The 14,581-nt window shown below is 41.1% G+C and overlaps 1 protein-coding gene across 2 annotated transcripts; it reads left to right on the top strand.

Annotated features, from left to right (window-relative positions):
• The first annotated feature begins 299 nt into the window (after nt 1–299).
• cnot4a (CCR4-NOT transcription complex, subunit 4a) lies at nt 300–10,706 on the top strand. Of its 2 annotated transcripts, none has more exons than XM_085462278.1 (13): nt 300–553; nt 2,364–2,586; nt 2,788–2,985; nt 3,269–3,355; nt 3,482–3,583; nt 3,816–3,941; nt 4,029–4,153; nt 4,243–4,449; nt 4,569–4,626; nt 4,756–5,011; nt 5,367–5,864; nt 6,099–6,332; nt 8,223–10,706. In XM_085462278.1, the coding sequence occupies exons 2-13, from the start codon at nt 2,413–2,415 to the stop codon at nt 8,549–8,551; spliced, it is 2,394 nt and encodes a 797-aa protein (XP_085318404.1). In that variant the 5' UTR covers nt 300–553; nt 2,364–2,412; the 3' UTR covers nt 8,552–10,706. The 2 variants fall into 2 exon arrangements, with proteins under 2 accessions (XP_085318404.1, XP_085318405.1); XM_085462279.1 differs by lacking the exon at nt 300–553 and adding an exon at nt 598–2,021.
• Nucleotides 10,707–14,581: the final 3,875 nt, after the last annotated feature.

Here is a 14,581-nt window from a genome sequence, read left to right as displayed (position 1 = left end):
TAAGGAGCTAAAGATAAAATAGTGTAGAAAATAAAATAATGGCGAAAAATAACACAAAATCTAAATGTAGTGCAAAGGAATGATATGCAAAAAGTTGAATATAACTAACATAGTAATGACGGCTGATTTAAAATATATGCATTTTGAATTTAGAAAATAATGGCGAACAAAATTTCTTCGTAAGTGCGTTGCAGTGGGAACTACATTCCTCTTGAACGTAATGGAACGATGGGAAAATGTAAAAACTACATCTCCCTGAAAGCATCAGCCCATCTGCGCAGACTCAGTGGCACTGAATACTTGCCCCACTCCCTCCTCCCAACTATAATGCTAGCTAAGATGGTGGTTTGAGCGTAAATTGTCTCCACAATACCAAGAAAAGAAAGGGGCAAAATATCTTTATAGCCTTTTAATTACAACAGAACAACACAACTACTGGTATCTTACGTAACCCTCTATAGATATTTTGACATTTCAGATACATTGGCTCGCAGTCCCCGCCCAATTTAGTGTGACTCCCTTGGAGAGGAATCCTAAGCTAAATACGGACAGGGTAAGTAACGCTAACCAAGCTGCTAGCTGAGCTAGCCAGCTTCCATTCTGCCTCAATAAATGAAGGGCAATTATGTCTGTTGCGATTTTACTGACTGACTGTAAAGTTTTCTCACTCTTCATGAATTTCTGCCCAGCTAATCTTAATGTCGTTTGAGCAATGACAGTTGTTTATAGTGCCAACAACTTGTTCCCTGTTCAGTGTTAGCTTATGTAAGGCCTCGTCGTCAGCTCAACTCCAAACCCTCGTACACTCTGATAATGTAGCCGGCTAACTACGGGTTAGCTTAAGCAAGCTGTCACTTTTTATATAGGGGGGCACCATAACGTTATGTCATACGTTTTTTTTAAACTACGAACGTCAATATTGGGGAACGTCTCATGTCCACATGCATTATATTTGTGATTAACATCGCAGTTGTCACGGAATACTTGGTCTCAATCAGACCGGCGTCTTTTGCCAGTTCGCGGCTAATGTTAGCTTAGCCCGTGGTTAGTCAAATAACATCTGTCATAACGTACGATCCAGGAGACTAAGCAGCTAAAGTTACCAGCTTGGCCAACACGATTTGTTCACGACTTTAGTGGGGATGTCTGCGAGTGAAAATGCTAAACGGCGATAGCCGTGTACGTGTAGGGTTATTTGCGAAAATGCTGCCCGGCATTGGATGTCTATAGTCTTTTAGGTTTTTATCGAGCTCTCGATGGGCTCGTCTGCTGGCAGCGGTGTTGTCACGTAGAAAACAGGCTGGTGTTTAAATGCCAACAACAGGCGATTCATTCCTAAATAAACCTATTTTATTGTATTTGTCTTTAACGTCGACCATGACGTGTCAGCCCAAGAAAGATACCACAACATCCGCATTATCACTTTGCGACCATTAGTTCTGTTTTTTTAAGGATTGGGTTGGTACGTACACCCATTTGGCTTATTTTAGACCTAGCTAGAAAAACCAGTGCCGCCCAATGAAAAGACCTCAACAGAATGCAACAAATCTTCCATCTGTGGAGGCCAGAATGACCCGTTATTATTCAAGCCTTTTCGTGGTCATCTGTAGAGGTGTTACCGATGAGTGTTTCTCTTTGCGCGATGTAGCACACTCAGATATATTTAACTGTTATTGAGGACTAACGAAAACGGTCGGATATATTAATTTAGGACCGTTTGAAATAGTATTGAGACACAAATGTGTCAATTGTTGACACCTTTTTCTTAATCTTTGATGTATCACTTAAATATTACAGCTCTGTGTGTAGCACAATGATTTTCAGCTGTATTACTCGGGAAGCACTGAAATCCTGAGCTGATACAATGTTTGAAATAACAGTTTGGCCTATAGCTGATGCCGATAGGGGTGGGTGTGTTGTTGTTTTCATTTATACCTCCCCCCCTTTTTTGTCTTTTTTTCTTTCTTTTTTTTTACAAAAGAAGCAAAAAATCTTGACCAGATTGTTTTAAAAATCTCCAGGTAATCAACTAGGCTGATACTGATGTTTAGCTATTATAGTGGTGCTTCTCTACTTTGTGCTGTCATTTGATTAAAAAACGTTGTTTTAAAATGCTGGGTGATCTTAAGTAACTGTTTTGGCATTCAAAAAATTGCATTTAAAAATGCAATTAAAAGTATTTTGGCGTGTTCACTGATATATTGTCACGTTGGAAGTTCAATTGAAACTGCTATACCTTTCTGCTGTTAAGCATCTGCACTGACAACAAGTTCAGTCATTCTAAATAAATTGTAAATATATTGCTTGCTATATTTAGTCAGTTCTGAGTGGAGCTCTTATACTCTTCATTTATGTTTTGGTAGCCCTGTGCTCTGTGATCCGCTTCAGTACTCAGCCTTGCTGCGCCATAGGATGTCCCACAGCCCTGAAATGAAGGACGACCCCATGGAGTGCCCACTGTGCATGGAGCCGCTGGAGATTGATGACGTCAACTTCTTCCCCTGCACCTGTGGCTACCAGATCTGCCGCTTCTGTTGGCACCGCATCCGTACAGATGAGAACGGCCTCTGCCCTGCATGCAGAAAGGTGAAATGGATGTAGATGCCATTAAGCTCATTAAACAGGAGGATGATTTGTCTGGCTCAGCAGTCTTGTTGGAGGAGACATCATGTAATTAGAATTACACAGGTGTAGCTTGTGTGTAACCATGCCTTAAATTAGTAATTTTTTTTCCTTTGAATGGGAGATATTTCTGTTTGTAACGCAGTTCTTTGTGTTTTTGTGTAGCCTTATCCAGAGGACCCTGCTGTGTACAAGCCTCTGTCACAGGAGGAGATCCAAAGGATAAAGAATGAAAAGAAGCAGAAACAGAATGAGAAGAAGCAAAAGGTGACAGAAAACCGCAAGCATCTGGCCAGTGTCAGAGTGGTCCAGAGAAATCTGGTGTTTGTGGTGGGGCTCTCGCAGCGACTCGCTGACCCAGAGGTGAGTGTAATGCTGACATTACACTTCAGCTACCTGTGACAGGAGCGTTGAAACTTATGGTATTCAGTTTGATGCAGCTAAGGAAGTGGCTGTGTCACTGTAGATTTGGGCTTGACAGATGCAGTGAAGTTTAAATGTACTTTGTTGGAGAATGATCTTTATGTATATTTAAATGTTTTTACCTGCAGCTTCCTCGTGATTCGTGATTCTGTTGAATATTCAGTTTGAAAGAGCTCAGTATCTCCAGCACTTTGTCACAAGTGTTGCTGTGTTTTACCCACAGGTCCTAAAACGGCCGGAGTATTTTGGGAGGTTTGGGAAAATCCATAAAGTGGTCATCAACAATAGCACATCTTACGCAGGTTCACAGGTGAGGAGGGTGGATTAGGTTAAAACGGCAATTTAATAATGAAAATCCTCTTTCATAGCTACAGTGAGCTCATAAAAGTATGCAACCGCATCAATGGCATGTTTATTTACCTGTTTTGTTTTTTAGGGGCCTAGTGCCAGCGCTTATGTTACTTACATCCGCTCTGAAGATGCTCTAAGAGCAATACAGTGTGTGAACAATGTGGTTGTTGATGGCAGAACACTCAAGGTGAGAAGTTGACCCAAAAATCTTTGTTAATTTTTAGTGATTTTAGTAGTCTTTTAAAGTGCACAAAAATTAGTCATTTTATTCTTCATTTTCTTTTCTGCTTCTAGCTATTTAACACAAACGTCATTGTAAACAATGTAGATTACACAGAGAAGATAAAGAATTCTTTGAAAAGAATTAGTATGAATTTCTATGTAAAATTTTCTTCTTCTTCTATTTCTTTCTTTTGCAGGCTTCTTTAGGCACAACAAAATACTGCAGTTACTTCCTCAAAAGTATGCAGTGTCCCAAACCTGATTGTATGTACCTACATGAGTTGGGGGATGAAGCAGCTAGCTTTACTAAAGAGGAGATGCAGGTACACTTTTTTTTTTTCCTCTTCCCACAATGAGAGTCAGTTGTGGTTTAAAGCACCTTTTTGACCCATGTTATGTTGTTTCTTCAGGCAGGAAAACATCAAGAGTATGAGCAAAAACTCCTCCAAGACCTCTATAAAATTAACCCTAGCTTTCTACAACCTCCAGCTTGTGGAACAGAAAAGTCAAAGAGTAAATCCAACTCCACACAGAGGTTGGTTTTTATTAATATTTAGATTTGTTGTATTTTTATTATTTACTCACAGTGCAGCGGAGGCTAATTTCTGTCCTGCTTTGTAACAGAACCAACAGTAGCAATGGTAAAGATGGGTGGCCGACGCTGTCAGGGCATAACAAACTGTCCAATGGGCTTTCAGAAGACCGCAAGTCCCCTCCACTGCTAGACTATCTAGACCAAGAAGCTATTACTTCAGATGGGCTAGAAACAGAGCTAGGTCCAGGCCAGCGTACTGCCTTGTCCCCCTTTTCCTCTAACTGTGACAGTAACAGGTACATGGATTTTTCCTCCGGAAAAGGACTTGCATGTTATTGAATAAAGCAATTGTGTATTTATTTTGCAATGACCTTTTTTTTTTTTTTCTGTCTATATATAAATTTTCTACCTGCAGTCCCAGTGACAAACCTCCAGAGTCTATCGGCATGGTAAATGGCGAGACTTTACAACAGGTAATATAGCATTAACCAACCTCTGTGGTTCTTTTGTTTGAATATAAATCTGAGTATGAATCAGCAGTAATAAGGACAACTTCACAAACATTTTCTTCTTTCTTGGTTTTTTTTTCTTTTTTAATAAAGATACCCACAAGTGACTCGCCCTCCCCTCCCCCGGGTTTAACTAAGCCCAGCCTGGTAGTGCCCATCAGCATGTCAGACATCACAGCCCGTTCGCCCTTTGAGGGTGCTGCAGCTGAGTCCCAGTCACTCTTTTCAGACAACAGTAACTTCAGACATCCAAACCCCCTCCCTGCTGGTCTGCCACCCTTCCCCAGCTCCCCTCGCGGCAGTTCCGACTGGCCTATGACCCCTGAACCACAGAGCCTCTTCACATCAGGTAGAATAACACCATGTTTAATCTAGCTGTCAAACATTTAGATTACTTCTATCTGCTGTATTCTAAATTTTCTGTTGAAAAATGTTCCGTTTTCTAAACATTGAGCCAATATAACTAATGCCGGTAATGTAAATGATAAGCAGAAAATGCTTAGGCACAAGTTGCACTTAAATTTTAATGTATCTAATACCTATTCAAGCTCAAACGTATAAGACTATAATAAAAAGGGGAAGTTTGTTTAATTTGCATGTAAGGAAATTTCAAAACTATTGCAGGTGTAATCTTTATCATCTAAGTTTATCAGGTAGTCGAAGTTTTGTGTCTCCTATAACCTCTGTGTTTTCTCTCCCTTCAGACACAATACCAGTGTCGTCCTCCACAGACTGGCAGGCGGCCTTTGGCTTTGGCTCATCCAGCAAACAGCAGGATGACGACCTGGGCTTTGATCCTTTCGATGTGACTCGCAAGGCTTTGGCCGACCTGATAGAGAAGGAGTTGTCAGTACAGGATCAGAGCCCTTCATCCCCAGGGCCCCTCATCCAGGGGAGCAACCATGGACCCAGCCTGCCACCCTCCAACCCTAACCCCAGCGCTTCCCATCACTTCCCCAGTGGCCTCCCACGTGTCCCACAGCACCACAGAACCATCTACAGCTCCTTCAGTTTCCCCAGCACTCACAACAGCCAGGCCAGTCAGCAGCAGCCAGCTGCCAGACACCCCTGGTTGGGCGTGCCCACACGGAATAACCTCACACACTTGAACCACTCAGCCAGTGCTGCCTCACACAGTAATTTTCTGGACCTGAATCTGCCGCCTCAGCACAACACAGGGCTGGGAGGGATCCCCATCTCAGGTACCAGACCCGTGGGTCACTTTGGCACCTTTCTGTGTCACATTGCAGTAGTGCATGTAAAACAGACAATCAACAAGCTATTTAATTTCACAGCACATGTGTGCCGCGGCATGGCATTATGATACTTGTTTTGATTAGCATGTATTGATTTTTTTTTTGCTGGCAGATGCAGTTTTGTACTTAAACACAAAAACACCTGAGGAGCTGACATGTCTGTTTACTTCTCTCTTGTAGAAAACAGCAGCTCTATAGACGGCTTAAATGTGAAAGAGTGGCAGGATGGTCTCAGGGCTCTTCTGCCCAACATTAATATCAACTTTGGGGGCCTCCCAAATTCCTCGTCCTCTTCCTCCTCCTCATCCTCCAACAGTGTTAACCACATTGGTGGGCCAGCTGGACCTGCAGGCATGTCGCACAGCCTGAGCTGGGACGGCACAGGCAGTTGGATGGACCCCGCTATTATTACAGGTTGGCAATTAGTTCACAGCAACATTTCACATCTTTTATGAAGCAAAAATCCAAAATAACTGGTTTGGGCTTTTGTTTGTTTGAAATTATTGTTTAGTCCTAAAAGATTGGTCTGTAAAAACATCAGCACTATTAGTGAAATTACTTGATATTTAATATTTAACATGATAAAGGCTGACACGTTTAACCCTTTAAGACCTACCATAGAACCAAGTCCGCCAGAGCTTATATTATATTTTTACATGCTGTGGAGCCATTTTTGGGAGCATTTCAAGTTGCTATACATCAATACAACCATTATAGCCCAGATTTTAATAATATGTATTCATTAAGTGCATAGTAATTACATAAATTGCAAAAAAGTGCAATAAACTACAAAAAAATTGAAAATCGTTTTTGATTTTTTAACATATATTTGTAGTTAGAGAAATTTAAGAGGCTTATCCCTCAAAACTGTAAATACAAAAAAGTTGCACAAAATAGTTTTCCACCACAGGAAATTTATTTTGAGTGTCTTCATAGTTTTATTTTTGAAATACACCAATTTTTATACACTGCAGGAAAAACGAAAATAAATATTATACTGCAAATTTGCAAAAAAGCAGCATATGCATCAAAATAAACTATTTCCAGCAGTGCAATATGAGTCCTAAGCATCCCAGAAACGACACAGAAAGTCATAAAGTCAAAGATAACTTTTAAAAAGAGCAGTATAGGCCCTGAGGCCCTGATCGCAAAAAAGACTACATTTCCGCGAAAATGACGTCACTTCCGGTTTCGGCCAGGTAATGGCGGAAATGCAAAAGTTCGCGCTGACGTCTATTCCAACATAGGAAGTGTTATGGACAGCTGATCGGATCGGTAAAGCGTGTTTCTGGAATATTATGTTTTTGTTCCTGCAAGCGCTTTTTATGCAGTTTTTGCAAAGCTATATGTGGAAGGAAACCGTGATCTAGGACAAGCTGATGCCATCAGATGTAAGTACAACTCCTCCGGTTTCATATGCAAAAAAAATTTTTGCGCTAGCTTACGTGGTTGCAGTGCTACTGGGATTTAAAAATAGTTACACATAACAGAGCGTTCCCGCTCCGATCGGCTCTAAAGGGTTAAGCAAGTTTAAAACTGGGTATATACAAATCATGGATGAGTTATTAGATTCTTTTTTTGTTTTGTCTTTTGTGGTAATGGAAATCAAGTTATTATCTTTCGCCAAGTCATAATTGTAAGCAGTCATTTTCCATCTGGTCTGGTAGTGAGGATGAGTAGTTTGGTATGACGTCTGATTTGAATGTCAAACATATCCTGGGAAATTCCATCAGCGTATTTAGCAGAATAATAGCAAGGAAAGAGCACCATAAATATTTTACAGGCATCAAAATGCTTCCTCCTTTTTTAACTATCATAGAAGTGGCACAATGTGGTCATTTATGACATTTTTGAGCAGAGGGAGGAGCGCGAGCGACAAGCTCACACAAGACTAACCCTGGAGTTCTGAAATTTTTACAGCTTTGGATGACAAAATGAAGAAAGTATGAAGAGTTTCATTTTTTTAGCATAAAGCGTAAATGTGTGCCAGCTATTATGACTGATAACAGAAAAGACAAAAAACATTTTAAAGTGTTTTTTAAACTGATTTAGTGTCTTAACTACATGATTAAGAAAAGCCTTTCAAATGAAGTTGCATAACTTTTCCATTTTGATGTGTCATATAAGCAATATATTGTTATATCGAATAGAAATGATGAGTAAAGTCACCAATGACAGCACTACTCTAAATGTTTCAACAAAGCAGCTGATCACAAAAATCATTGTCTTTATGTCAGATTTGTGTTGTGGTGTTTTTTTTGCCATCACTCATCTCTTGTCCTCCCTCTCCATAACTCCCCGCAGGCATCCCAGCCTCAGCCGGCAACAGTTTAGACTGCCTCCAGGACGATAACCCACCACACTGGCTTAAATCCCTGCAGGCGCTCACAGAGATGGACGGCCCTGCCAGCTCAGCGATGCCCACTCCCCAGCCCCTCCACAGCAGCCTCCTCGATGCCCACATCCCTCTTCACCACAGAGCCGCCGCCGGCTGGGCTCCCTACCTTCCCCCTCCCACAGCCAATCCCGCCAGTCAGTTCCACTCCCCTCCCCCAGGCTTCCAGACCGCCTTCAGACCCCCAGGACAGCCCTCCACAGAGCTGCTACAGAGTGCTGCTGTGGACCGCCACTGAACATAGACTACAGCAGACACCCATCCATTGCCCCACTACCACTTTATACCCACTCATCTTGTACCCTCCCCCCTCCCCCTCCCAATGCAATACACACCAATCTGCAGAGTATGAAAAATTAACAAAGTAACAAACATGCTTTCATCTTTTTTCTCTTCATCCTTCCTTTTTGTCCACTCTGAAGGCATTTTATTTTGTTTTGTTTGTGGCACACAAGTTATCAGTACCTTTTTGTCTGCTGCATTCACCACTCCTTAGACCTAGTTCTGGGTGTAACATGGGATTCATTATGTAGCTTACTGTTAACGGAGAGCACAAGAATCAATATAGGATCGAGCACCCAGTGGTGACATGAGAGTTAACTCCACAAACTGGCAAATAAACAAATTAGCTGATGTGAGGTCTTTTTATTTTAAAAGTAACTAATAATTAAGCATGAACAGCATTTGTGTTTTTGAAAGTTGAAGTCTTGATTAGTTTTCGAGGAATGAACCAAGCTGTGAATCTGCTCTTTGAAGCTTTGCCCCAAAGACCCTCATCCTCCCCAGTTTAACAGGAGTCTGTGAAACGGTTAATTCTTACAGTTGTGTCGAGAATAAGGAGAGATGATAGAGGGAAGCCCTTTTCAGACATGGGATTCGTGACATCACCTCGTTCAAAGGGAGTTGTCATTCTGTCTTGAGTCACCTTTATATTTATGTTTATTCAGATAAATAAGGGAAGGGAGACAAAAAAAAGAAAAGACTTGCTGCTTTGCTTCTCCTACCGTACCCTGCTTCTTACACACAGGCATCGAGACAGATCTGTCTTTGGAAATAGGCAAATCACATCAAAGAAGATTGTAGTAATCACATTGTGAATGAGAAAAGGAGTCGATTAGATAAATTATCATTGTGTACATGTAATTGCTGTTTAGAGCCGCCTCCTAGTGAATCATCATCGTGTGCGTGCCTATCCACCAACATGCCTGTTTGCAATCAAACTTCAAATTGATTTGTAAATGCCGTCAGGTCCAGCCGTACAAGACGGTGATTGAAATACAGAAAAAGTGACCATCTAGACGTTTAGCTGATGTGTAAGATTAACAAAAAGAAGCGCATGTCTGAAGGGGGCTGGAGAGAAGAGGGGTTGGTCTTAGCTTTTTGTTGAGTGGGTTCAAAAATGAATAAATAAAACGAAACCTCAAAAACAAAAAAAGAAGCTAAGAATTGGTTAGTAAAGGTCAAAATGCAGATGAGACGGGGGAGTTGAGGGCACAGGCTATGCATGGGCTCCCTGTTAGGTAAGGACACAAATGGCCTGCTTTGAGAGGCCACTTGGCTCACATTCTCTTTAGTCGAGGGGAACTCCCATTGGCCCCGTCCTGCTGGAGGGAAAATTTTGCTGAACCTCTGTATCAGAGGATAGAGCATCGCCTAACCGCAGGGAGCCAGGGCTTTGGGAGATCGTGGCACACATCCTGAGCACTAGGGTTAGACTCACAGTGCCACTGTGTGGTACCTACAATAGCTAGCCCTAACATGGACAGCCACCACTTAGTAAGGACAATGACTAGATGGATGAGGATATGTCGAATACTAACGAGGGTAATAAAGGGGTTAACAGGTCCCTTTGTTTGACCCACGAGGGCTTAAACGAGGCCTTAAAATGGACAGATGAGAGAGAGTGAGAGAGAAGCTTGAGCGATAGGAAGGAGAGCATCAGGACTGCTGAAAAATATGCAATATTGTACATGACTTTGACAACTGTATCTGATCATGTGTCACAAAGGAAGGTGCCGCAAGACAATACCAAGTACTGTAGTAGTGATTTAAGGAGCCTTTAGGATTTGAAATCAACCTCTCTGACCACCACCTTTTTTTCTTTTTGAAGTCTTAATTCTGATCTGTGTTCGCTCTCTCTACCGCTCTCTTCTCTCTCAATCTTGCTCTGTCTCTCTGATCCCCATCCTCCCCCCCTGCTGTTCTCTATTTAACAGTATTCACAAAATGAACAAAGTCATCCAGGAGAAACCAACACAGAGTCATACAATGGGTTTTAACATGATGTTGCAAGGAAAAAATAAACAAAACGACAAATTTGAGGCGCTTAAAGGAAGTGAACTGTCCTCTGCAGGTCTGGAAAAATGAACCTTAAATAAAACTAAAAACTCTGAGCTGGTGTTTGTCTGCTGTTGTCTTCTCATCACTGCCTTTCTGCAGAAAATACAAATCCCAGGAAGCTCACTTTTAAGTTGCTCCTCTATTATTCCAAATCCTTCCACTGGGGGGCAGATCACTTTTTGTCAGCTAGGAAGCTCTGCAGTCAAACTTCAGCTGAGCACACAAGGTGACACAGAACGACACAGACTACAGTTTTTCAAATACACCGCATTTTCACCACTAAGCGTTTTCAGTGATTGGATATAGGCAGAGTACTGATGGGCATGATCCTTGGTCAGATTTCTTTGAATGCAACATCTTTTCATTGCAGCATTGCTGCCAGGAGCAGAGCATGTGTGCGTATCACTGTCCTTTAGTTTGCAGCTCTGCACTCTCCCCAGCCAATGCAGCAGTAGATACCTGCTGCAGCGAGGTCTCTTCTTTTTTTTTTTTTTGTCCTGCAGGACTTCTGACAGACACGGGGAGGAGCACAGTTATTACTCTTTACAGTGTCTCCACTATTTCTGCAGTCAGTTAACTGAATCTGATGCCTCCAATATGCTGTTTAACTCTGAATATTGTTTCTATGGGAGATTAATTACACATACATGATCTGAAGGTCCCAATTAGAACCAGAAGTAAACGTTTTTATTTGGCAGTTTAAGGTGTTAAAATTACTTATAACTGTCATAGTTTAAAGTCTTTCAAGCTCACTATCCTTCTGTAGCATGTACAATAACATTTCAAGTTCAACAATATCATATCAATATCACAATATCATTTTCAAGTTGTTTATGAAGACTGTCCAGATTCAAATGCAATAGTAGGTATGAGAATGCTTTAATAATAAATAAAAATAATGATGTGAAAATATTAAATCCTTAATATCCAGAAATAAGCATCATAATAATGAAAACTAAAGCAGAAGCAAATCACACTGAAGAATCAGAACAAGCAGCACTTGAAACTGTTTTTTCTTGGCGTATTTGTCTATGATCTCCAGATAAAGTTTCAATAAACAAAACACACTCGGTGTATTCGCCGATCAATCGAAGGAAAGAATTATTCAGTTGTTCAAATGGCCAATGACGTCTTTGTTTCTTTCATTCGATTAATCGATGAGTCGGCTGGTGCTAAGTGGACATGTGGCTAAAATGAACACCCCGGGATGCTTGGAGCTGCCCCGCCTCTAGTTTTAGGCTGCAGGTGCTGAGGAGGCACCAACAGAGGAAGGTGAGTGTAAATAATGCAGGCAGGCAGCAGATTCAGGGGTTGTGACAATGAGTCAGCAGCAACACAGATGGAGGGGGTGGGTTGGGGGGGCTCCGCTGTGAGTGTTCCCGGGCCAACAAACACTCGTGCAGACTGATGAAACATAATGGAGGGATCATAGCGATGATGCATGACTGACGTCTTTAGAAATCTGTTTTCTCCAGCTATGGAAAATAACTCTGGCGTTTGGCGCCGTTTCTGCTCAAGTGGAAAAAGATCGGCACTGAAGAAGGCACGATGGACTTGCGGATTAGTTTATTGATTTGCTTGCTTTGATGAAGCTGCATAATTACGTTCATCATAAGGCTAAAGAGGATGGTGGATGACTAAGGTGTAAAGGTTAGAGGTAATTCGTAGAGAGGTATCGATTTTTGCAGCACATCGCAAAACACCTGGGTCAAAGCAGATCATATTGGATCATAAAAGAACGTTTATGCTTATGAGACTTTAAATTCCAGGCTTCTTTTGTCTGTTTTTCTACAAAACCAACTCATTTTGCACTGAAGTAAAAAAAAAAAAAAAACACACATGAAACTCTGCTCAGGTGTTATCTCTGGATGAAGCAGAAAAAGCCCTGATTTTTCACTCTTCCACAGAGCTGTCCTCTGCAGGGGTTCAGTCTGTTAAACTGCTGAAGCCTCGCTTTCCTTGAGGACTGCAGCTACAGTATATGAGGATGTGTGCAGAGGGCACAGTAGCTGCAGTCACTGTGAAGTATGACATTGACAAATTATTGACCCTTACTAAATTAGAACTTTAAACTTAAAGATATACACAAAATACAAAAGTATGAAATACTAACACAGAAAAAGCCTGTACAGAAATGATGTGTGGAAAGTAAAAGGCTATTTTTTTATTGTTTTCCGTGGTGTCTCTCTTAGATACAGGAGCAGGAAAATGCCCAGCAGTCAATTCCATTTATTTGACAGGAAGTGACATCAGAGGTTAGGGGTAGCAGCATACTGACCTTGCTGTACATCTGTACAGCTAGTCTTCTTCATGTTACCTGAATCAACCAAAGTCTTCAGCATATCAGAAACCAAGTTACTGGTCTTCAAACCGTGCATTTGTGTCAGACAGGACAGTCTAAACTTAGTTTTAGGCTATGCAGTCTTTGATATGACAGCGTTATGATGGTCAGTGATGTACATGTGTAATTTCCTGGCCCTGGGCTGGTGCCCACTTGGGAAACCTGCAGGGACTGCTCTCAGCAGAAAGCACTCTCTCCATTTGTCAGCCTCTGACAGGCCCTCTCAGCAGTGGAGCTGCATGCACTGCAAAAAATGACCATTTTCACAATCTGTTTACTCTCATATTAGACTGATAAAAGTGGAGCAGAAATCTGAAACTGGCTAATAAATGAGTTGGTGAGCAGAAAACTAGACCACGGCCTTTGTGACAAATAAGTCATTTTAATGAAAAAACAAGGAAATGACTTTTGATAAAACATTTAAAGAAAACCAGAATGGTCCACCACAGTCAGCATGACTGGGCCAGGTAACACTCCATGTTACCTTATTTGACAGAACATTTTCTGTATATTTATCATAATACACATAAAATCCTTTAATGCTTGGATAAACAAAGCTTCAAATAACAAAACTGGTCTTAAAACCAAATAATTTGCCTTTGGGTCTGACTAAAGTATACAGAAAAAAACTTATCAGTGTTCCAAAAGCATAATGAACATATTTAACGGATTAATAATAAAATCAGGAAAATTAATCAATAATAAACATGAAATATTTTTTTAAAAATGGAATCATAAGAAAACATTACAGTGAATATTTTAGACTGAATTAAAATCTGTTACTTTTTCATAACTCAGTGAACGTATTAGCAGTTGCCTATTTATATTTTCCCAACCACAAATAGCAATGTAAGGAAACATGACAAGTCTGACAATTTAAGACACCTGGTGCACAAATTTAAGAGATATTTTATTTAGCTGAACAGTTTAATGAAAGAAATACTTTTTGCAGTGTGTACAACTCTAGACTGACCCACACGAGCCTTTACTGTAAATCCTCCAGCAGTCCAGTTAATGTGCCCTGGCCAGGAAAGCTGACATGATCCTCTATCATCACAGTATGTAATGGCTCCGCCATATGGGATCTGTGTGCAGTGCAACATGCACAGCAGCTTAGATCCAACAATGCATCTTGTCCTCTCCTGTGAGTTCAAACTAAGGCCACACCTTGCAAATGTCCAAGTACTTCTGAGCCTCTGAAAACGGGGGACTGTGGATAAAAGTGGCTTTAATTCCTAAAACAGTTCATGCTTCAAGTATGCACTTCTGTTGCAGCTTGTTTGCTTTAAAATTCACTGCGATGGTGTACAGAGGGAAAAATTATCCCCAAAATTTGCCATCGTCTAAAAACATGCACTAAAATCTACCTCCGCTTGCAGTAGGGAGTAGATTTCATCACAGTAGATGTCTTTCTGAAAGTCCTGTAACTAAGTTTAAGAGTATAATTCACCCACTGTTATCATATTCAAGGCCTTGTACCAACACAGAGCAGAGCAGCTACCTGAACGCCACTCCAACAGAGCTTTATTATCTTGTTAATAATTTTACCTCCTCACTATGTATGACTTTGGATACTGTAGCTGCTGT

This window comes from Copadichromis virginalis, linkage group LG7, assembly GCF_057382275.1.
Source record: "Copadichromis virginalis isolate Kocher_CV1m ecotype Utaka linkage group LG7, C_Virginalis_male_GT1.1, whole genome shotgun sequence".
NCBI classification, from domain to species: domain Eukaryota; kingdom Metazoa; phylum Chordata; class Actinopteri; order Cichliformes; family Cichlidae; genus Copadichromis; species Copadichromis virginalis.
Note: the sequence above shows the minus strand (reverse complement) of the source record. Positions and strands in the feature narration are given on the sequence as shown.